This window comes from Hakea prostrata, chromosome 8 (genome assembly GCF_041222555.1).
Source record: "Hakea prostrata isolate BN-2017 chromosome 8, UWA_Hpros_2, whole genome shotgun sequence".
NCBI classification, from domain to species: domain Eukaryota; kingdom Viridiplantae; phylum Streptophyta; class Magnoliopsida; order Proteales; family Proteaceae; genus Hakea; species Hakea prostrata.
Genome location: NC_142607.1, coordinates 53,566,406 through 53,590,743, shown reverse-complemented (window position 1 = coordinate 53,590,743; position 24,338 = coordinate 53,566,406). Strand labels below are relative to the sequence as shown.

General features: G+C 38.2%; 1 protein-coding gene across 1 annotated transcript; it reads left to right on the top strand.

Moving 5' to 3' along the window:
* Positions 1-2,737: 2,737 nt before the first annotated feature.
* Positions 2,738-24,106, top strand: LOC149008623 (Peptide chain release factor 1). Its single transcript, XM_089165306.1, has 11 exons — positions 2,738-3,044; positions 5,968-6,068; positions 6,475-6,573; positions 8,065-8,248; positions 8,360-8,408; positions 8,509-8,587; positions 18,980-19,054; positions 19,140-19,217; positions 21,121-21,279; positions 23,127-23,222; positions 23,298-24,106. The coding sequence occupies exons 1-11, from the start codon at positions 2,876-2,878 to the stop codon at positions 23,490-23,492; spliced, it is 1,284 nt and encodes a 427-aa protein (XP_089021432.1). The 5' UTR covers positions 2,738-2,875; the 3' UTR covers positions 23,493-24,106.
* Positions 24,107-24,338: the final 232 nt, after the last annotated feature.

The window sequence follows — 24,338 nt, the reverse complement described above, 5'->3', positions numbered from 1 at the left end:
CTAGCTTATTGCGACGGTTCTGCTCTTGCATTCTTTTCTTTTTCTTTTTTTTGGGCTAATTTTTGTTTGGAAAGGAAGAATATATCGGTGAAGTTCGCCGGTTCGCCCCTTGGCTTTGCCGACTTATTGCCGATATCAGGTGGGTTCGAGACAGAGATGATGAATTTAATCGGAAAATCCAGCCAGCCTCTTCTTCACCGACCGGAAACTCTTCAGATCATCACCTTCATGGCTGCATTCAAACAGGTGAAGCTTCTCGACGTGCGAAGTTGCTCCACCGCCGGGCTCTGTTCCTCCGATTTGCACCGCTTCTTCGATGTAATCTGGTTACCAGTGTGTGATTCAATGGCGTACTTAAGGTGAGTCGGATTCAGCAATGGTGAAAGTAGCAGGGTCTCCTTCAGTGTAACTGATCATGGGCTGGTGCTGCCGGAGTCGGAGAAGATGAGGCCACGAGAGTTTTCCTGATAATGGAGATAGTGATTGTCTGAGGCGTGGAAGGAGAAATTGAAGAAATTGTGATTTTAGGGAGATTCATAGAAATACAGATTTTCCACCGGTGTAGTGATGACTATACTGAAAAATGATGTACCAGAAAATAGCCGATTTTCCAGCGATTGTTCCTGTTCTTTGGACAAAAAATATTGCTCCCTGTAGTATTTAAAAAAAAACTCTTATTTTCCTTTTGACTTTTTTCTATACTTAATAAAAAAATATAATATAATATAATAAATAAATAAAGAGCAAATCAACTCGGGCAAATCATCATTTAGCCAATCAAAATACGGATTTTTATTTGCAATTGTAGTCACATGTACAGATACCAATTGGAAGGTATCTAAGTAAAAGAGCGGGGTTGTGTTGCAAATATAATTTTTTCTTTTTTTACACTAAACGTATTTTTTTATTTTACAAATTTACAAAAGGAAACCCCTGGGTCAACCCGATCCTAACCCCTAATTTTAGAAACTTAAATTGTTTAAGTTGACAACCATAGTTCCAACTTTTGGGATTCCATGTGGACAAGAAATCGTAGGGTCAAACTAGTAAAAATCTTCCATGGTTGTAGCATAATCACTAAATATCCTTTAAATCAATCTTCCATTTTTGCTAACTAGAGCTAGCTCCAATTGAAATATAACATAACCAAGAACAAGTTTCAGTTTATAGTATTTTCCAATCACAGAAGATTTGAAGCCAGCAAAACCTTATAGGATCAGAATCAAGAACTAGAAAACTAAGTATCTCTGTAAGTCTAAATTGTCAAACCGATTTGCTTAGCTAGGGTTAGACATGATGATTTCCCCAAATTCTTACTTTTGGATACACTCCCATAACCATCTGAAGATACAAATTGCATATTAGGCGATAATCCACTAGATCAAAGAATCCCTCTTATGTCTCCTTATACTCAAAATGTTTACATAACCTAGTTTACTAAGTGAGTCTCCTGCTTGATGGCACCGCTAAATGGTATCCACCAAATTAAATTGAAACACATAAAGCAATTCAAAAGCCGACAGTTGTGGACATAGCAACATGAGCGAAACGACCTGGCAAATAAAGAAAACATTATATTATGCAACTCATCACACCAAATCCCATCCCGATTTAAAGAATTGACTCGAGAAATGCATATCTCTAGTTGGGGCCCATGAAATAGGGGATTAGATTTCAAATAGAGTAGGGGCTTGGTTTGTAAAATTGTAAAGTATTAAACCCTTGAATGTAAAAATAAAAATAAAAAGTCATATTTACAACATATCCTGATCATTTGATTACTTACCGTCATATTGGTATCTATACACGTGGTGCAAGGTTGACCGTTAGCTACTAGCTATAACCACTGTTGCAAATAAAAATTCTCATCAAAATACCCTTATATCATTTCGACCATTAGGATTACGTGGTGTAGGATAATTTCGATTTGATGGTTCTAATAAAAAAGAAATGGTTTTTTCATTTTACATTCAAGTATTTTTAAATTTGAGATTTACAGAATTAAACTCTATATTGAAATCCAATTGAAGATATCAATTAAAGAATTAGGTTATTAAGATCTGCAATCAAGAGTTACGTGGTGATTCCACTATCTTGCTCAGTCACATTGTTCTCAGTTGCAAATCTATCTATTCCACCGTCAACAAGGTTTCGCTTGTTTTTTCAATCTTAAGCTTCATACCATCTTGATTGATAGGGTTGGTTTTTGAGTTTTTGAGTTCTTGTTTTTTTGAGTCCTTCAATTCAATGGAGTTTCAACTAGAGTCATAATAAAGATGTAAGGGTATTCTTGTTGTAAAAATGATGGTTTATCTTGGCTACTCCCCCCCCACCTCGGATATCATGGCGAACGCAAATGCAAAATGACATTTTTTTGGATAAAAATGACTCGTGTCAAACTTCTTCTTCTTTTTTTTTTCTTTTATTTTTTTGGATGAGGTTCATCCGGGCCAGCTTACGCGCACCATGATTACTTCCTCAAGGGAGATTTTATATATATATAATTAATGCCGCCGAACAGGTGCGAACCCAAGACCTCCCCTAGGGAAGTTGAGCCTTTAACCGCTTTAGGTCCAACTGAAAATTAGCTGATTGTTTATATTTTTTTGGCAAAAATAAAAATAAAATCCGGAAAATGCTATTAAATAATTCGTACTATTATTTATACAAACACGTATAATTGTCATATACATATTTTATTGACCGTATTTCATAAAACTACTTTCGCCATCTAACCGTTTGATTGCAGAACGTATCCGCAGCTCGCCGATGATGGTCATTTCCCATTGAGTTGCAGAGCTGCATACTTGCATATCGTCCTCCATTGCTTCCCCGGCTCAGACTACTCAGGAAGGAGACAGCAGGAATTGAAAAAATGAGAATTCGAGGGTTTATGTTTACGTGGGGATGCTTAGTTCAGGAGTTTAAATTATTGGATTCTCTTTCTAAACGCTGTTTTCTTCCCCATCTACATAGCTCCAGATGGTCTATGGTTTCAGATTCGAAGAATGCTTCAGTCTTCACGTTTCGCTGTTACTCTACTGGTAAACCTTTTTCTCTCTCTTTCCCCAATGTTCATCATCAGTATAGCTTTGTACTATGTTTCTCTGTAGCGATTTTGTTTTCTGTTTTATTGCTTCCTCGCTTTCAACGAAGCTTGAAGGCTAATCGCTCACTTGCAACAAATATACACAATTAAAAAAATTTATGGCGACGAAGTATGAATACTGATGAAGCATGCATTTAGAGGCGAGGTTATGTTAGCAATCAGACTTATGGTTAGAGGCGAGATGCACGACCTTGAGGCAGATTACGGGTATAAATATGGAGCCCTGAAATGGATATCCAATAACCGGAGGCTGCATCTGTACATTAAGGCCTGAGCTTGCTTATAGGAAAATTAGACAACCTTGGGCTTGGTTGGTCAAAACAAGGAGCTAAGGGTTTGAGCTGCAGAATTGATAGGACTGGGAAAGGCTGATAGATAATTTTGAATGTTCCCTAATCAAGCATTCTGTGGGCATGGAGATGATGATCCTCGCTCAGTTTGAACTGCTGAAATGTCCTCCTTTCCGCTTCCTCTCATTTAGCCTATAATCAAGAGCACGTCACGTTTCCTCTATCAAACTAACAACCTTATGGTGCTGGTCGATAGGGTCTCATTATTCCCTGGCGTGCCGTTGATGGTATTCTTAGGATCTCAATTGGTATGGTTTGCTATTTGTCCAACGCCAGGCTTTGGTGCAACAGCAGGTTGTTCCATTGCAACCTAGTGCTCATGGTTTTGAGTCTGGAGATGATAATGTAGCCTCGATAGGATTCAGGGCCAATACCCAAGAACTAACTCCAAATTTGGGCATTGTCAGGATTTGGCAAAATCCGAAATTTGATGCCGGCTAGCAGACTTGTGGGCAGATAGATCTCCTTTGAAGACAGATTCCATAGTATAGTAAAAAAATAATAATAACTAGGGTTTCAATCTCCTATCACCAGGGTTTCAAGTTCCTAGCACCAATCTCCTCTTCCAGCATGGAACTACACTTCGACTTCAAGCACCAAGAGACAAAAGCTATCTGGACTTGAAACACCAGACAACACTCTTTCACAGAGAAGAAGGCAGCAGCCAAGCAATGATCATAAGTAAATTTCAAATTGTCTAATGGTTGTATGTGAAAACCTAACAGTTAAGGTTGGAGAAACTAGAGACAGCAGGTTTATGGGGTTTTAATGGGAATTAAGGGCTGCATTTTGGATCAAGTGGTAGCGTTGGTATGCTAAAGAACTCCTCCAAAAAGGAATCCCAAACCCACCAAGAACCAGTCCAAGTATTTTTGGTCTAACCAGGGTTGGAATTAGTTAATTCAATATCTTATTTCTGGGTTACCTATGCAGGGGTAAGTTAACTCTAGAGTTAGACTTTGAGTTCCATTTTGTTTTTCAGTTTCATACTTCAACTAGGATATGTTTGTTGTTCCCTCCCCATTTTTTTGAATACATGCTTATGACCTAGCAATTAGTAGAATGAATTGAGATAGAGAGTGTTATTTGGGAATTAGACTGTGTGTTTCTTACCACCTTTCCCTGTGCATTTCCCTTCTTCCAATTCTTCTATTTCCTTTTGTGAAAGCCCACCATAGCAGGCCATTCCCAGGTCTGCCTCAGAAGGGGAATGGCCGAATGGGCTTGATCTCCTGCCTGAATCACTGGCTTCCCAAAGTCAGTGCTTGCTCGGCTAATCATAACAGAGCTAAGGTTCTGAACCTGTAGTCTAAGAATGGAGTTTCTAACTCCCACAGTCGATCTCACCAAGTGAGGAGTAAGTAAAGCTTTTCAAGCTCACAATCAGCCTTTAATTTCGTAAACTCAATCTCAATTCTGTTCCTGTTCAATGGGGGTATAAATAGAGGCCATAGGCCTGTCAAATTACAAGTAGAACTTGAAAACCTAAATGAAATTGGACTCATACCTGGATTAGGACTTGGACACCTAAGACTTAAACTTAAAGCAGAACCTCTAACTCATTGAGGTCTTTTAAAGAGCTAAAAAGAATAAAAAAGAATGTGAACAGACTATTCTAAATCATTCTTTTCTCTCCCCTTTGGTTAATGATTATCTTCATTCATTCTCCCCCCCCCCCCCCCCCCCCCAAAAAAAAAAAAAAAAAGAGGAAAAAACTACTAATTGGGTTGAACCATAATTAAAACATAGGTTCAATTGACTTCACTAAAGGACTTATAAACAAGTATGGGGATTTTCATATTCAACTCATGTACCCATGTTTTAGGTCCATTAAGTCGGCCAATTACAAGAGAAACTCATCAAATGGAGGCCTCGCCCATACATATATCAATCCTAGGTTGTTTCCTGAGGGGAGCGGTAATTTCTTTGGTGGTGGATCTCTATCGCTAGGCTGAGCCTGAAGAAAGACTATTGTTTAGAAGTTGTGTTAGTGATATTGTCAGTTTTTTCACAATTTTCAACTGTCAGTTTGTCCTTTACAATCAATGTCCTTTGGCAAATGGCTGTTGGTTGCTCTGTATTTTTCTTTTAATCTTGTTACCTGAGACTTTGTGTTGATGGTTTCTAGTTTCAGTAACTGTACCTGTTCATCTGGCTTCCATAAGTGTCTAAGACCTAGTGGAGAAGGAACTAAATGCATACTAAGTTTGCTTTGTATTATCTCCTTCATTCTGTCTCCCTGTCATCCACCTATTATTGACAATGATTATGTAGCTAACCCAAGACTTTCTAATTTAGTAATTTAATCTATCTTCACCTTTGAACCAAATTCCCTGGGTTTGGACTGGAGGATAGAAAGTCTATGTGAATGCTCACATTCCATATCTAGTGATGTTTTAAGTTAGTTACAGAATTATGTTTACAGAAGTTTCCCTTTCCTGTTCTCACAACTTTATGTTCTATTAAACTTTTAGTTTTGACTGTTAATTTTGCTTTCTTAAATGGCAGAATTGCATCACCAATTATCCCCTGATCTCATTGGTATTATGGAACAAAGATTGTCTGCAATTGAATACAGGAGTGCTTATCTTCAAAATCTAATGAACCAGGTTATTGTGCCTTCTCTCTCAAAAACAACTATGAATCTCCCATCTAATCATTTTTTACAAGTTCTGGGATCATAAGTGATGATAATCATCAATTCAAATGTGCTTCTGTTGTTTGTAATGGACAAGTCTCTTCTTTTGTTTCTTTCTTTCTTTGGTCCTCGTTAACTTTTCTCTTGTACTATTGTTTGACCTGAGAAGAGTTTTTATTCTTGTTTCTGTAAACTATTTGTTCAAAAGGAAGCCTGTTTTCCGTTTTACATGCTGTGATGTGTTATTTCTAGATAGTCTGCAAATACTATAAATTGCTTAGATTCCCATCTCAGCTCATTTCTCATTTCTTTGGTTATCCATATGACTTTCATTAATTGAGTTTATAATTTTCTGGATTGTTGTCAACTGAAGACAGTCAGCAGCCTCGCCAGCTGAGTATTCAAGAGCAAATAAGGAATTTCGGCAACTTAGAAGATCCAAGGACCTTATAAATGAACTTAGGGCCAAACAAAAGGTACCCACTTTGTTAAAGTATAACTTGAATAGTTTATTCTTTATTTTTTTACTAGTACTGTTATTTTTACCTTGTTACTCATTTTGATATTATTAGAAAATTTAATATTTATGAACCCATATTGCAACTTCTCTTCGGTGAATACAGATTAGTTATAAATTTTTTATTTGTCACCTAAATGTGTTTTTCTGGTCCATTTCTTTTAGAATGAGGTGCTTTGTCCTTTTGAGATAAAGTTTGAGAAATTTTTTTTGTGAATTGATTACTTCTGAATTGGTAGATGGTTGTGGTTTTCCCTGGAGATGGAAAGGTAGTTGCTTCCATAACACAATACTAATATCAGACAAGTGAGATACATTAAGAGGTCAGCTTGAGACAGGGTCACAGAAAAAAGGACAAATTGTAGATGGTAAGATGTAGCCTAAGATTGGGTTATTTGGAATTCCTTAGATAATGCATATTAATCCGGAGGATGCAGTGCAATTGGAGGATGAGTAAAACAGGCAATAGACAGAACAAAGTTTAGATTGGTCTGAATGGTGCTTACATCCGCGGCCTGGGCAATTCCAGGTCGTCTATTAAGGTACCATGTTTACTGGTACTCACCAAACAGTTATAGGTGCTGTTTGTCACAGAATGGGGATGCACAATGTTGTTTTTGTAGACTAAGTTGTTTTTCTTGACTGCAATCAAACCTTGATGTTTTACTGCTTTAGTTAGGCTAACGCCTAACCAATTCTCTGCTCCTCGGATGGAAAGCACCATTTGTTCTTTATATGAAACCAAAATATTGAATCTTTTCCAGTTCCTAGCAAGCCTAACCAGGTCCTAGTAAGTGCTGTGTTCAATTTAATTTCAAAGATTTTGCTTACTTGAGATTGAGAATTTCAGAGATTTAATTTTTCAGCATTTACGATGAGCTATGATCAGTGAAGCTGTTAGTTGTCTCTTTTTCTTCCATGATTGTGGTTCAGTATATGAAGAGCTTGTAAAGCCTTCGGCCATTAATTTTTGTAACCAAACAGCTAGTACATTGTCTAGTACTTGGATCCTACATCACTGGCATTAATTGGGCATAACCTGTGCATTTCTTTGCAAAGTGAAATTGGAACTCACAGGCTGGTAAAGCACATAAGAACATTGAAGTCTTTGGCTAAAATTTATGATTATGCCTCTCATTAGGTTACAAGCTTGGTCTGGCAACCTGTCAATTGAAGAAAATACTGTGGACACTAATTTGATTTACATCAGGATGTTCTATCTTTTGTATGATTATTTACCGTAACTCAGGACAGCTACTGAGTTACCTTTTATTATTTTAGTGACCAAAGCGAGTTTTTTCATTTATTTTTATTTTTTTAATTTTTTGGGGTGGGGTGGGGGTTGGTTGAGTTGAGCAATCATTTCCTGCTTGTGAAGCCATGAATTCTTTTTCTTCTGATGTTCATGATTATTATATTTGGGGATGAAATTTTCTTTTGTCTATCATAGGAGATGGATGGTTTGAAAACATTGTTGGCTGAATGCCATGAGGACAAAGCCATGTGTGACATGGTAGCCGAGGAGTTGAACGAGGCTTTAGGGGAGGAAAAAAGGCTGCAGCATCTTCTCTTGAAAGAATTGCTCCCTAAGGATGATGCTGATGAGAGGGACTGCATTTTGGAGGTGAGAGCAGGTAATTATATTTTCTGGAGGTGGGAATAGGTAAATCAAGTTTGACAAATCCTTTTTTTTTTTTATGGCACATGATAGTTCTTGGCAATAATCTACGTATAATCTGTCTCAGGGACTGGAGGGGAAGAGGCCTCTTTGTTTGCGATGGACATTTTCAAAATGTAGTACCCACACCTGGTCACTGGGGTTGCTGTTGTTTGTGAATTCCTTGTATTTAACTCTGAACTGAGATTCAAGGGTTTGTTGTGCCAATTGTGACAGGTATGAGAGGTATGCCCAAAAGAAAGGTTGGAAATTTGAAGTTGTTGACATAACAGAATCTGATCTAAAAGGCTATAAGGTATATCTTCTCTTGTCCACATACCTTCATTCAGGCCACAAATCTGAATTGCGCATCCGGTTACTTTCATGCTTGTGTATTTTGGAACCTGGGAACTTGTTTTCTTATTTTGAAGATGCAAGTGGAAGATTTGTTGAGAAAGTCGATTGTGATAGAATGGTTTATCGATCAATGATCTCAAGCCCTCTATTTATAATTAAGTAGAAAGTACACTATTACAAGGAATAGAATTTTACATGAATACAAACTCTAATTGAACTCCTAGTAGAATCCAACACTCCCCCTCAAGTTGAGGCATAAATATTAGTTATGCCCAACTTGCCTACAATAGGAAGGAAATCTCTTTCTTTCAAACCCTTAGTGAAAACATTTGCTACTTGATCTCCAGATCTTACAAAAGGCATGCAGATAAGCCCTTGTTCCAACTTTCCTTTGACAAAAAACCTGTCAATTTCAATGTGCTTAGTTCGATCATGGTGCATCGGACTATTAGTAATTCTAATAGCAGTCTTGTTGTCACAATATGACATTATAGAGTTTGGAACTTGGACTCCAATATCTTGCAGCAAGCCTTTCAACCATAGTAGCTCACAAACTCCACGAACCATAACTCTATATTCAGCTTCAGTACTAGATAAAGCTACCACATTCTGTTTCTTACTTCTCCAAGTAACTAGATTACCTCCAACAAAGGTACAGTAACCTGAAATTGACTTCCTGTCTAGAGATCTAGCTCAGTATGCATCAATGTATGCTTCTACTTTTAGATTATCAGTGGGTGACAAAAGTATTCCTTTTCTAGGAGTTCCCTTCAAATACTGTAGTATTATGGTAACAACCTTCATATGAGCTAAATATGGATCATACATGAATTGGCTCACTATTCCTACAGTATAAGCGATGTCTGGCCTGGTGTGGGACAAGTAAATAAGCTTCCCTACCAGCCTTTGGTATCTTCCTCTGTCCACTGGTTCTCCCTACAACAACAACAACAACAATAAGCCTTGTCCCAACTAAATGGGGTCGGCTACATGGATTCTTGCCCTCCAATCAGTTCGGTTCGAGGCCATGCTAGATGCAAGTCCTAAGCTATACATATCATTTCTCACCACTTCTCCTAAGGTTATCTTAGGTCTACCCCTAGCTCTTCTAGTTCCTTCAATATGGATTATATCACTTCTCCGTACAGGAGCATTTATAGGTCTCCGTTGAACGTGGCCGTGCCACCTCAAACGACTTTCTTTAAGCTTATCACCTATGGGAGCAACTCCCAGCCCAACTCTAATATGATCATTTCTTATCTTATCCATCCTAGTTTTGCCACTCATCCATCTTAGCATCCTCATTTCTGCTACACTAAGTTTATCTATATGATTCTTTTTAACAGCCCAACACTCTGCACCATACATCATAGCTGGTCGAACAACGGTCTTATAAAATTTTCCTTTAAGCTTTAATGGAATACGCCAATCACATAAGACCCCGGACGCACCTCTCCACTCCATCCACCCTATTTTGATTCTTTGGGAAACTTCATCTTCCAAATCACCTCTTTTACTTATGATTGAACCTAGGTACCTAAAACAATCACTCTGAGGAATCTCTTTATCGTCAAGTATCACCACCTCATCATTTGGCCGATCATGACTAAAGTTACAAACTAAATATTCTGTCTTTGATCTACTAAGTTTAAAGCCTTTTGATTCCAAAGCTAATCTCCATGATTCTAATTTGGTATTAATCCCCACTTGGGTCTCATCAATCAACACAATATCATCCGCAAAAAGCATACACCAGGGGACCTCATCTTGAATGTCTTTGGTTAATTCATCCATTACCAGTGCAAATAGATATGGGCTTAAATTTGACCCTTGATGTAGCCCAACTGTTATCGGGAATTCATTACTTTGTCCCCCCCACTGTTCTAACACTAGTCACCGAACTGTCATACATATCCTTAACTATATCTATATATTTACTTGCAACACTTCTTTTCTCTAGTACTTGCCAAATTAACGCTCTAGGGACTCTATCATAAGCTTTTTCTAGGTCAATAAATACCATATGAAAATCTTTCCTACATTCTCTATACCTTTCCATAAGTCTCCTAATTAAGTAAATAGCCTCCGTTGTAGATCTTCCCGGCATAAACCCAAATTGGTTCTCCGTGAATCGTAGTTAAGTGTCTCAAACGGGTTTCAATTATTCTCTCCCATACTTTCATCGTATGGCTCATCAATTTAATGCCCCTATAGTTATTACAACTTTGAATATCTCCTTTATTTTTGTAAATTGGAACCACAACACTTCTCCTCCAATCATCTGGCATTTTCCCTGTGCTCATAATCTTATTAAACAACTTAGTCAACCAAACTGGTCCATGGGTTCCTAAGCTCTTCCATACTTCAATTGGGATTTCATCAGGACCTTGTGTCTTGCCGAGTTTCATCCTCCTTAAAGCTTCTTTTACTTCGGACATCGAAATTCTACGTATATAAGTTCGGACCTTGGTGCCTTGGTGAAAAGTGTAATCGTCCGAAACATAAGTGCTTGAAGAATGCTCATTTAGTAAACTAGAGAAATAGGTTTCCCATCTTTTCTTAATATCCTCCTCACAAAACTAATACTTTACCATCTCCATTTTTAATACATCTAACATGGTCAAGATCTCTACTCTTCCTATCCCTCATCTTAGCTATCTTATAAATAGATTTTTCCCCTTCCTTTGTGCCCAATTTATTATACAACTCTTCATACTTCCTTTCCCTTGCTTTTCCTGCAATTTTCTTAGCTTCATTTCTATCCAACCTATACCTATGCAGATCCTCAACATCTTTAGTTCTTTACCATGCCTTAAAACTAGCTTTTTTATTCCTAATGGCAGCTTGAACCTCACTATTCCACCACCACGTCTCTCTATAAGAATGAGTCTTTCCTTTTGATTCACCTAGAACATCTTTAGCTACCTTCTTAACACACATAGCCATCTCATTCCACATTGCATTGGTATCCCCTTTAAAATCCCATTTTCCTTGTTTGACTACTTCATTAATGAAGGATTTAGAGTACTCTCCTTTCAAATTCCACCATCTTATTCTGGGATAGTTTACCTTGGACCTTTTATGTGTTCTTGGGACTAAGCACATATCCAAGATCACAAGTCTATGTTGTGCAGTTAAGCTTTCCCCGGTATCACCTTGCAATCCTTGCACAACAATCTATCAGTCCTTCTAGTTAGGAAGAAATCTATTTGGCTTCTATGCTGTCCACTTTTGAAAGTAATTAAATGTTCATCTCTCTTTTTGAAGTAAGTATTTAATATAGATAGATCAAAAGCAGTAGCAAAATCCAAAATTGAAATCCCCTCCTCATTCCTTTCTCCAAAACCATATCCTCCATGAACACTCTCATATCATCTTTGATCTTTTCCAATATGTCCATTTAAATCACCTCCTATGATAATCTTTTCTCCTTGACGAATTCCTTGCATTAATCCATCCATATTTTCCCAAAATTCTAGCTTTAGACTTTCATCTAATCCTACTTGAGGTGCATATGCACAAATTATATTTATGCATTCTTTCTCCATTACAAGCTTGATAGCAATAATCCTATCACCCACTCTTTTAACATCCACCACATCATTTTTTAAATCTTTATCCACTATTATACCCACTCCATTTTTATTTGTTTTATCCCCAGTATACCAAAGTTTAAAGTCATCCAACTCTTTGGCTTATTTACCCCTCCATCTAGTCTCTTGGATGCAAGCTACATTAATCCTTCTTCTCCTCATAACATCAATCAATTCTAAGCTCTTACCAGTTAAAGATCCTATGTTCCAAGATGCCAATCTAATCCTACGCTTATGGACTAGCTTCTTTACCCGCACTCGTCCACGGCGCGGGAACCCTTGCCTACTTATCACCGCATCCGGGCGCCAATGCGACTCGTCGCTTACAGGGGACGCCCTAGCTAACCCTTGCCCACTTATCACTACACCCGGGCCATAGTGTAGCGCGTTGCTTCTTTTGTCGGGGAACGCCCTAGCATAGCTTTTATCATATAAGGTCGAATCCATGAAAAAAGGTTTGGCTAGATTTTTTTCCGGTGCCGGCTGCCGACCTAATGCACCAACCCTCCTTTACCCGGGCTTGGGACCGGCAGCAAAACACCGGCTGTCCACTGGTTCTCCCTCTTTTTCTGTAAGTTTAGCTCCAGCTTCAATATGGGTATCAACTGCTTTACACCCCAACATTCTCACTTCTGATAATAAATCTAGGACATACTTTATTTGGGATAGGAATATACATTTCTTTGATCGAACCACCTCAATCCCTGAGAAATATTGTAACTTCCCTAGATCTTTAATTTCAAACTCTCTGCCAAGAAAGTTCTTTAACTTTTGAATCTCTTCACCATCATTCCCTGTGATGACAATATCGTCTACATAGACAATGAGAAGTGTGATGTTAGTACCTGACTTCTTAACAAATAGTGTATGATCAGCATTGCTTTGCTTGTACCCAATAGAAGTCATTGCCTTTAGGAGGCGTCCAAACCAGCATTTAGGAGACTGTTTTAACCCATTAAATTGACCTCTTCAACCGACAAACTTTCCCTGTAGTATTGTCATCGAAGAAACCATGTGGGATTTCCATATAGACTTCTTCCGCTAACTCCCCATGTAAGAAGGCATTCTTTACGTCTAGTTGATGCAAGTTCCAGTCTTTGTTCACAGTTACAAACAACAGAACTCTGACAGTGTTTAGTTTCGCAACAGGGGCAAAAGTGTCCTGATAATCAATCCCATAGGTCTGGGTAAACCCCTTTTGCAACTAGTCTAGCTTTCAACTGGTTGACTGATCCATCCATATTTTGTTTAACCACAAATACCCATTTGCAGCCCACTGGTTTTTTTCCTGAAGGAAGTGTAACCAACTCCCAAATGTCATTTTTCTTCATTGCCTGCATTTCCTCTACCATAGCTGCCTTCCATCTCTTATCAGCATAGGCTTCTTGCCAACTTTTAGGAACAGATACAAATGACAGAGAGGATATAAAAGCACGGTAGGAGTCAGACAAAGAGTTATAAGAAACATATTTAGCTATGGGATGTTGAGTACAAGATCTGACTCCTTTTCTCATAGCAATAGGAAGATTAGAAAAAGATACCTCAAGGGGAACAATAGAATCTGATTCTGGAGCAGGAGACTGAGGTGGTAACGTGTCACCTTTCTCCACCTACTTTAGCCAGTTGTAATTCTTCCTCTGATAAGTATGCATCTCCTTATTTTTGTCACTCTGGTTTTGAAAGACCTCAACAATGTGACTCACAGGAGTGGTCTCCCCCTGGCTAGGTTCTTCACATGGTTCAGAAAATGAAGGGGGAGGATTAGAGTCCTCAGGTATACTGACCGAAGTCTCCCCCTAGCCAAGAAACTCTTCTTGAACTCTTAAATTGTGCTGGTGTGTGATAAGAAGATCTAGAGTTGGAAAGAACACCTCTCCTCTAGGACTCTCCCCCTGGAGAGGTGTATAGTAAGGGCAAAACTCATTAAAAATTACATCCATGGATACAATGATTTTCCTGGAAGGAGGATGATTACATTTGTACCCTTTTTGAGTAGCAGAATACCCTAAAAATATGCAACGTAAGCCGCGGGGGAGCCAGCTTACTCGGTGGGGCTTGATTTCTGGTATAACACACACATCCAAAAATCTTTGGGGGAATAATAAAAGAAGAGACTCCCTGGAGAATCTCATTAGGACATTTAAAACCAAGTATCCTACCAGGCATCATATTCATAAGGTAAGAAGCAATGAGTATAGCATCACTCTAGTATTGATCAGGTACATTCATAGCAATCATAATGGAATGGGCTATCTCTAAAAGATGCCGATTCTTCCTTTCGGCAACCCCATTTTGGGCAGCTGTATCAACGCAACTGGTCTAGTGTATTATGCCAGAGTCAAAGAGATATATCTGAAATTCACCATCAATATACTCGGTGCCATTGTCACTGCGAAGGATCTTCACAGTGGCATTGAACTAAGTTTTAATCATATTATGAAAATCACGAAAACATCAGAAAACCTCATTTTTTTTGTTTTAAAACATAAATCCATGTAGAACGAAAGTGACAATCAATAAAAGTAACAAAGTACCTATGGCCCAGTAATAGACACATGTCAGCAGGGACCCCACACATCAATATGAATGAGCATAAAAGGAATAGATTTTTTATTATGAAGAGAAGGTAAATAAGTAGAACGAGTCTCTTCGCAAAATGCAAGGCTTCACAAAAAAAAATTATCCTCATTACAAGAAGAAACCAAATCAGGAAATATTTTCTTAAGAGTTCCTAGAGGGGGGTGACCTAACCTACAATGCCACTGTTGAAGGTATGATATTACCGAATAGACCAGATTAGAAGATGTAGTCAGAGCAGAAGCAGATCCTCCAATCGGCTCGAGCAAATAAAGTCCATTGTCTAGTTTACCACGTCCAATCTCCTTCCCCGCGACCAGATCCTGGAAGACACAGTAAGATGGGGAAAAAATCACTTTACAATTCAAGTCATGTGTAAGACTACTAATAGAGAGCAAGTTAGTAAAGAAAGAGGGAACATGTAAAACTTTAGACAAAGAAAGTGATGGAGAATGCTGACTGGTTCCTTTTCCAGCAATGGAAGAATAGGAGCCATCAGCAATTTGGACTATATCCTTTCCAGTTTCCAGAAGTTGGAGAATATTGTAAGAAAAAAGAGGATAAATTTGTCATATGATCTATAGCTCCTGTATCAATGATCCAAGGAATAGAAATTGACAAACTTGAAAGCCTGTAAAAGTTTTACCTGAAGTAGCAAGGTAGGAGTTGGTATGGGTAGTAAAGGTAGCAGTGGTAGAGGTTGTATCGGCAGTAGAAGACTGCAAGAATACGTTGCGAGTAGCTAACTCGTCCTATGAAAAACCAACGTCTGCAGAAGGTGTGGTGGCAACTGTCTCAGAAACATTAGCCTTTGGTTTTCCCTTTTTTTGTGCTCTTTTTTGCTCAAACTCAGCAGGCTTCCCATGCAATTTCCAACAATTGGCCTTGGTATGATATGGTTTGTGACAGTGCTCACACTTGACAATCTCCTTAGCCGAATCAGATTTAATGCGAACAGACTGTAAGACTGATTTCTCCATAATAGGAGTATGAAGCATGGCTAATCGACGACTTTCCTCACACTGAACAAGAGCATAAGACTGTTCTAGAGTAGGAAATGGAGAACAACTTAATACTTGCACTCTGATATGATCATACTTCACATTCAAACCTGCCAAGAAGTCATATACCCAATCTTATCAATGTGCTTCCTATAAGTAGTCATATCATGTGGGTTAGTGGGGTGATAATCCCCATAATAATCCAACTCCTGCCAAAGAGATCGCAACGCGGCATAATATTGAGCCACAGTCAATTCTTTTTGGGTAGTCTCATGAAGCTTCTTTCATAGCTCATAAACCTGTGCATCATTCCCCAACTGTCCATATGTTTCAGTAGTAGCCTTCCAGATTTGGGCTGCAGTATCAAGTAATAGATATCCACGGGCAATATTTGGAATCATGGAATTCAAAAAAAATGACATAATAACTAATAAGAGAGTCATTCGAGATCCGTTTATCCTGTAAAACACCTATGGTAATGGGTTTGATAGTGGCGCCCGTAATGTGTCCAACAAGTCCTCTTTCAACAATAATCAGGTAAGCAGAGCGAGACCATATCAAATAATTTGTTCCATCAAATCTTACCGAAAGAGGATGAAGAGTGGGGTAATGTTCGGAGCCAGTGGGAGAAGTAGTACTATCAGTGGTTGCCATGTTGAAAGACTTGTCTGCAGTTCTTCATTCTTCACCCCTTCAAAGTAATGTTTGAGATGAAAAATCGATGGTGGTATTCTGAGATTCACAAGAATCAGCAGGAATGGATGTGATTCTGTTTGGCTTCTCTTGAAGCAGCAGAAAGCAGCGACAAACAGCGGTAAGTAGCAGCGACAAGCAGCGGCAAGTGGTTCTCTTCCTCTCTCTCCTCTTCTTCTTTCCGTCTGTTTTTGTTGTTCTTGCAGATTTCTGTCCAAAACTGAAGAACAATAGGTGCAGAAATTTCCTGAACGATAGGTGCAGAAAATTTCAGAGAATGGAGATTTCTGCGATGGTTGCAGAAAATTCCTGCGATGGTTGCAGAAGAGCGAGAAAATCTGCAATGGGTTTTGAAAAAAAATAAATATGGGATGGGTTTTACGGTTGCAGAAGAAAGAGAAAATCTGCGATGGGTTTGAAGAAAAAAATAGAAGAAGATCCTAATTGAATTTAGGCTCTGATGCCATGTTGAGAAAGTCGATTGTGGTAGAATGGCTTATCGATCAATGATCTCAAGCCCTCTATTTCTAATTAAGTGGAAAGTACACTATTACAAGGAGTAGAATTTTACATGAATACAAACTCTAATTGAACTCTTAGTAGAATCCAACAAGATCCAATATGTTGACAAGCATATTTTGGAATCATGGGGACCTATTTTCCACCTATCACTTCAGTCACCTGTAGCGTGTTGGTTTTGAGCCACAAAAGGATATAAAGTGCATCCTTAGGACAAAGTTACATTAGAAAGAAGATGACATGAAATGAAAACACCAAAAGGTACCTACCTTAGCCTCCGGGAAGTTCTTGACTTAAAGGTACAGGCCCATTTTGGCAGTTTTCCAACCTTATTGGTGCTCCCGGCATTATCTGGAGTTTCATGCAATCTTAGATACTCAGCGTTCGTATATATTTTTACCATGTAATTAGGCAGGTCCAGTGCTAGTTCAACAGGGGAGAAATGAGAAATTCTGAAGAAAGAGGGGCAGAGCCTGGTTGCAGAGCAGAAGTTCCTAACAAATAGAAGTATAGGATTCTACTTACAGACACTGATTCTCTAGTAACAGTTTCACATGGCACTGCTTGATTGACCAATATGGTGTTTTCTGCATGTTGTCCGGATGGGTGTATCTTCCAAAATGTAGGTTCCATTTTTACAATTTGAGTGTCATTGGGAAGGCCTTGAGATATACTGATTGATGTGCGATTTGTGTTGAGAAGCCAAGAAAATCTTCCGAAAGGGGCTCACCCCATGTAAAGGTCCAAATTGGGAGTACATTAAGCAAAGCAGATGCTAAATCAAAGTGTCTTCGCACTATTTCTGGGCATGGTTTATGATGATGTGACAGACTAGCTTGGAGAATATGGAGCCACCTGGGAAGATTTGGAGCTGATACCCACCCAAGGACTTCTGTTCATTTAGCCTGTAAAAATCTGAACTCCTCAGAGGCTGAGATTTTTAGTTAAATCCAAGCAGACCCCTTCCATCATTGTCAAAACAATTCTTGAGGTGGCAAAGTTCGTCTCCACACATGTCAAATCACTTGGGCCATGGAGTTTGGGGTCTGGTTTGAACTGTGGAGTATTAGAACTACCATTGGGCATGATTCAACTACCAAATAATGGAGTCTGGTCTAACATCATCATAAGTACTAATCCAAGATAACAGGATCTCATCACCCAAAAGCGATGGGTATTACACGGACAGAATAGTAAATTAGATAAAATGAAGTTATGACTTGAAGAGTCTCACCCAAAACCAAGCTAATGTCTCACCAACCAACCCAGCTTTTCACCAGAAATAGAATCTCACTGCAGATCTGTTTCTCACAAAGAATTGTATGAACTCAATTTCATTTGGTTCTGATTTCAAGTAGTTATGAGGAATTCTTTTTACAGAGAGGCTGTGAGGGTTTTAGATTTTTGTTGGAACTTCTTGTAGGCTTAATGGCCTGTACATTTCCAAGGACTAATATTGTTGAGACTCTTATCTTGATATCTAATGAACCTGACAATTTCAAAGTCTTTCACAACTAACAATCAAACTAACCTGTTGATGTCCCCCGGACTTAACAACTTCTGAGGACTTCATACAACTAGCTAGTTGAATTTGTAATTTCGTATTGGCAATTTATTCTTCATATTTGGACTTTCAAAATAGGCTTAGTACAATATAAAACAAAAATTCCCAGCCCATGACCCATATAATCTGTTGGGCTACGTATTTAATCCACTTGACTTGGATATGGGCTTGTTCCGGCATGAATACATGTGCTAGAAGCGCTGAACCTCCCTTGATTCAACATCAGTACATTTGGTTGCTTTGTAAACAGGGTTTTCATAGTTGGATCAAATAAACTATGTTGTTTTCTTCTCTAATAATTAGTTGGACAAAAGTTATCTGATTTGGATGTACTTGAAGCTGTAAATTGAGGATTTAAGTTGCTTATGGTTTTGCCATTTGTTTTATGAACATCTTTTTCACAGGAGGCTAGTGGATCAATTTCAGGAGCTGATGTGTATGGAAAACTTAAATTTGAAAGTGGCATTCATAGGGTGCAGGTGGTTTTTCATTTTTATATTATTCATTATTTTCCATTAGTAGTTGTAATTCTGTAAGGCATGTAAATCTTCCCTTTCTTGGCAGAGAGTTCCAGTGACTGAAAAATCTGGGCGTGTCCACACCAGTGCTGTTTCAGTTGCAATCCTCCCTCAGGCAGATGAGGTACTTATAAATATTTTTTGGTTGGTTTAACATTGTCACATGAGATGTAAATGTTATAAAACTTGATTATCCATGATAATATTACTAGTTGTTGCATGAGATGTAATTGTTGTGAAACTTGATTATCTATGACAGTAGTATAGGTTGTCTTTGCTGTTTGATATCACTATTGTTTCCGGTATAATTGTTAATGATACTGTTAGGGTACTTCTGAAATGAATATCTTTGGTATGGGTCCTTCAGGTTTACTTGTACCTTCCTTAAGAGACAGATTGCCTGTTCTGTTTTCCATGAAGTCTTTCATGATTCAATCTAATATATTCCAAAAGTTTACATAATACTTGGCAGGATCAACAGTATAATTAGCTTCAGGATCAGATTAATGACAGGCATTTTGAACTCTACTAACACACTGTTAACCAAAATTGTTCTATCTGGGAGTGAAAGAACTAAATCTTCTTTCTGGATATTGTTTTGTGTTTTCTATCCGTCCATTCATTGATAGGAGAGTTGGAGGAGGCATATTCCGTTATCCATGACTTCACTGATCTAGTCCGGGCCTCCATTCTTCAGGTGGCCTCTTACATTCTTGAGTTATCTTGTCTGGCTCCATTCTTCAGGAGGAACATCTAGAATTGGGAGATGAACTTTGTTTCCAGCAGGAATTATTTATGGTATGATAGTACAGGAAAGAGGTTAGAAGATGCTGGTTTTCCAAAAAGTCTGCCTACTTTTGTAGAAAAGATTCAACAGACGATTCTTTTGTACCTGTGGCCCCTTGTTTGTCTAGTGCTGCAGTTTGGGAAAGATCTGTATTATCAAGACTTCATGTTCTTTTTTTGTTTGCATTAAAAGATAATGATCCACCAATTGAAGGGTTCGAGTACTGCTGAATGTGCTTAATGTTTAATTTAGGTTGTGAATTAACTGACCTCACAGCTTATTATTCTGAGAGCAATCCGTCAGATAATGTGAAAATGTAACCTCAGCTTTGGCAGTTATTTTTCCCTTGCATAATTGGTTGCCTGGGTTGAAGGGCTAACCATTTTTGGGGCTGTTCATGAAGAGTTATGCATATACCTAGATTTGACTGAAAAAGGATTCTTACAAGCTACTAGAAGTCTGTTTAAATTTCAATACATCTGTTTAGTGCACAAGCTTATATTCAAGGTCAAATCATAGTGTGGAAGCTAAATAAAAATATACATATAAGCTCTGAGAGGAAGTATACAGTGATACATTAACTGATTGGTTAACCAGTATTCACAATCCAAGAGCCTAGACATACCTAACTGAAACCATTTCTCAAAACAACAAATACTTTATTTCTTAACTGTTGTGCTTTGAGCTCTCAAGTGGCGAGGCCTATATTTTCAATACCCTCCTTGATCCTTTCAGAAAGGGTGCTTCTGAACTGGCTCTCAGCAGTTCTCTCCTGTAGCTTCAAGCTCACAAGCTCTGCTTTCCAACTTAATGTGTCAGCCTCTAAACTTTGTTCGCTTTAGGCACTTCAAAAACATAAGAATACTCAGATAGGCTGATCACCAATTTGTGTTTAAAAAAAGGGCTACATAAATTACATATAGACCCACTGTGTTTGTGATCAATTACATCTATTACCCTTGAAAAAAAAAATTACAAATGCCCCCTTACTGCTTCAGCAGAGCTGTCCATTTATAACTTTCAATTCTTAACAGTAGGAGGCATCTGTAATTAATTTTCTTAGGGGTAGTAGATGTAATTGATTATAAACACTGGAGGTCTATATGTAATTTGCCCCTAAAAAAAATTAGATAGTGCTTTTCTTGGTGAATATTTTATAAAATTGTACATGTTACGAGGACTTCATTAATTTATAACATCATATCTGTTACTTTTGACACATCTTTTGAGGTTTCTGCAGGTAGATGTTCAGCTACGAAATGAAGATCTGAAAATCGATACTTACAGGTCTGGTGGGTCAGGTGGTCAACATGCGAATACCACTAACAGTGCGGTCAGGATGACTCATATTCCATCAGGGTTGACTGTATCAATACAAGATGAACGATCCCAACATATGGTAAATAATATCTAAATCATACATCCTCATTGTCTTGTTTCATTTGGCATAATGTCACCTTGTATAGATAAGAATTTATTTGGCATACAGAAGTATGCCAACAAGAGAGCAGACCTTGTTGCTACAATATCCTAGTGGTGGTGGGTTCAAGTTAGGGGTAAAGCTGGATACATTATGACCCTCCACAGATCCCACAGTGCAAAAGCCTCGTGCATTGAGTACACCATTACAGAAGTATGCCAACAGCTTTACAGGTCAGAAGGTTGGCCATCACTGGTGGGGTTTGATAGGTTGAACCTCTAGGTTTGGATTGCTCATTCCTTTTAACAATATCTCAAGAAAACCCTAAAATAAAATTTAGGTCAACAATAGATCCTACAAGTTGTTTGTTTAAAACACCAATTTTCCTAGCTAAGTGAGACTTGTGTAACCGACTTATACTGCCAATAGGAAACTAAAAACAAAAAGGGCACTTAAAAGGGAAAGACTCTACACTGGATAAAGGAATTTTAAACTAACCTAAATAAGGTGATCTTCTTATACAGACCCCTTAAGGTGTCAAATACTTTATAACCTTTTGTTTTTTTTCTTTTTTTCTTTTTTTTTTCAACTCTTTAGTATGAATAGCAATATCAACAATCACAACATAGCCTTATCAAAACAAAATGAGGTTGGCTGCAGGATCCTTGCTCTCTAATCAGCTCTATTTCAAGTCATACTTGATATGAGGCCTAAACTATGCATATCTTTCATTACAACTCCTAGGTTTATTTAGGCCTGCCCTTGGCTCTTTTGGCGCTTTCCATCTGAATATAATGACCCTTGCAAACTTCTTGTATTCTAACATCTACATTGAAGATGGCCATACCACGTCAGACCACATTTTTGAAGCTTATCTCATGTTGAAGCAAGTTCCAGTTCAACACTGATATGTTCATTCCTCACTCCTTCCTAGTTTTACCACACACTCATCTTGGCATCCTCATGTTTGGTATACTTTTCTTTTGTATATGATACTTAACTGCTAAGCAGTCTGCATCATATATCATAGCTGGTTGCGTGATAGTCCTTCAAAATTTTCCTTTATGCTTTGATGGAAAACACAAATCACATGCACTAGCAAATCTTGACAGATCTCTCCACTTCTTACCCTATTTTTAATCCTCTAAGTAACATCGTCTTCTATATCACCCTTCAGTATTATTGCGCTTTTTCCACAATGAGCGCAATGTTGCCATTTCACATAATGCTCAAATAATGTATTAGACAATGGCATCTTTTGATAAATACACTAGGATAAGTCAGTTCCAAATTATTTTTGAAACCCTTTAATACACCTAATGAATAACTTTTGGGAATAAGATAAGGGGTAATTCATAAAGGTGCCAAGTTATGAATACACCTACAGAAGTTGTCATTTATTCACTTCCTAATGTAAGTCTCATATTTTTGCTGCCTGCACATTATTTAGGCATACTAAAGTGGTTTATTACAATGGAAGTCCATTGTATACATGAGGCATATATGCATACAACCCATCCCAGAGCTTATTTCTAGCAAAATAAGCTCATTTAGCTGATTTAACTGCATCAACAATACCACTTGTCAAATACTTGATGATTTACAGATTCTGAGCAATTATTTATTTAATCAAATAGGCTGAAACCCATAAGGCACTGTTATCTGTGAAGCCCAATCCATTGTCCACCATGGGAACTTGGTGTCTTTTGTAATGTCCATCCAAATTGTTGCTTATGTTACTCTTTAACATGAGCCACCAGCTCATATATTGTTTTTGTGCAATTGCTTTATTTGCTTATCCATTCATCGATGTTGGTTTTCCACAGAACAAGGCCAAAGCACTTAAAGTACTATGTGCAAGGCTATATGAGATGGAGAGGTCTAGATTACACACAACCCGATCAAAACTTCGGTCAGATCAGGTAATAGTAGCTACCAGATAATCATTATTCATCCAGTACTTTTAAAACAAGGACTTACTTGGGATCTTTACCCAGATTGGGAGTGGCGATAGATCAGAACGCATCCGTACATACAATTTTCCCCAGGGACGTGTGACAGATCACCGTGTTGGGATCACTCATCATTCACTAGCTGACATGATGCAGGGTGAAAGTTTGGATGTCTTTATTGATGCTCTTCTCTTACGGCAGGAGATGGATGCAATTGCATCTTTCAGCTCTATCAAGTGAACATTATTCAAAGCTCCAGTAGTGCCCCCTACATTTTATGCCAAAAAAATAGGAAATTTTCTTGTTTTCTCAAATTATGGATATTACTGGATATTACCGTGATCAATTTGGAGTTTCCCTTGTCGTCATTCTTCTGTTTTTGGTATCAGTACACAGAAGATACGAGAGTTTCTTTATGGATGGTGGAAGCCATTTGAGATGCTATTCCTGATAATGTTTGCCATCTAGAATGTCTAGGCAAGACAGCGGACATTGTACCTTCCACACCCTAAAGTTGAATGATTGTTATTATTATTTTTCAAATTATTACTTTGATCGTTGAAGAGAACTTGACAAAGTTAGAAATCTGTCATCTGATTTGCAATGCATCATCTTGTTCTGCCCTTCATTCAAATTCTCAGAATCAATCAAGCAGCATCTGTGGTATATCGTCTTGTTTTAGGCTTCAGTTTTGGTTTTGGTTTTGGTTTTTATGTATTGAATCAGTGATATTTCAGATAGAAAGACTCGATTTAAGGGGAAAGCCACATAGACGTATGCACCATGCCCAGTCACCCGTATATGAAATGACCGTGTTGCCCCTGTGAATTTCCGATTTAGTTCCATCTTCCATGCGGACCAGACAGTTTTATTAGAGGTACCAACAAGCACCCGGTGGTGAATCAGGATAATCTCCCCGTCGGGGGAGCACGACGGGTTCCCGACCATACAAAACAGTGGGGCCCACGGATGAAATTTAATTAAAAAATCCAAAAAGTGTTTTTTTTACCGTGCGCCCCACTGTTTTGTGTGGTCGGGAACCCGTCAGGGAGCACAAACGTCGGGGGAGCTTGACATGTGTGCTAG

Bases quoted from the DNA above. Each gene is read 5' to 3' on its own strand.
- LOC149008623 (XM_089165306.1), top strand. From the start codon at position 2,876: ATGAGAATTCGAGGGTTTATGTTTACGTGGGGATGCTTAGTTCAGGAG. The intron at 3,045-5,967 runs GTAAACCTTTTT...CTTAAATGGCAG, and splicing joins GTTTCGCTGTTACTCTACTG to AATTGCATCACCAATTATCC. The intron at 6,069-6,474 runs GTTATTGTGCCT...AACTGAAGACAG, and splicing joins TTCAAAATCTAATGAACCAG to TCAGCAGCCTCGCCAGCTGA.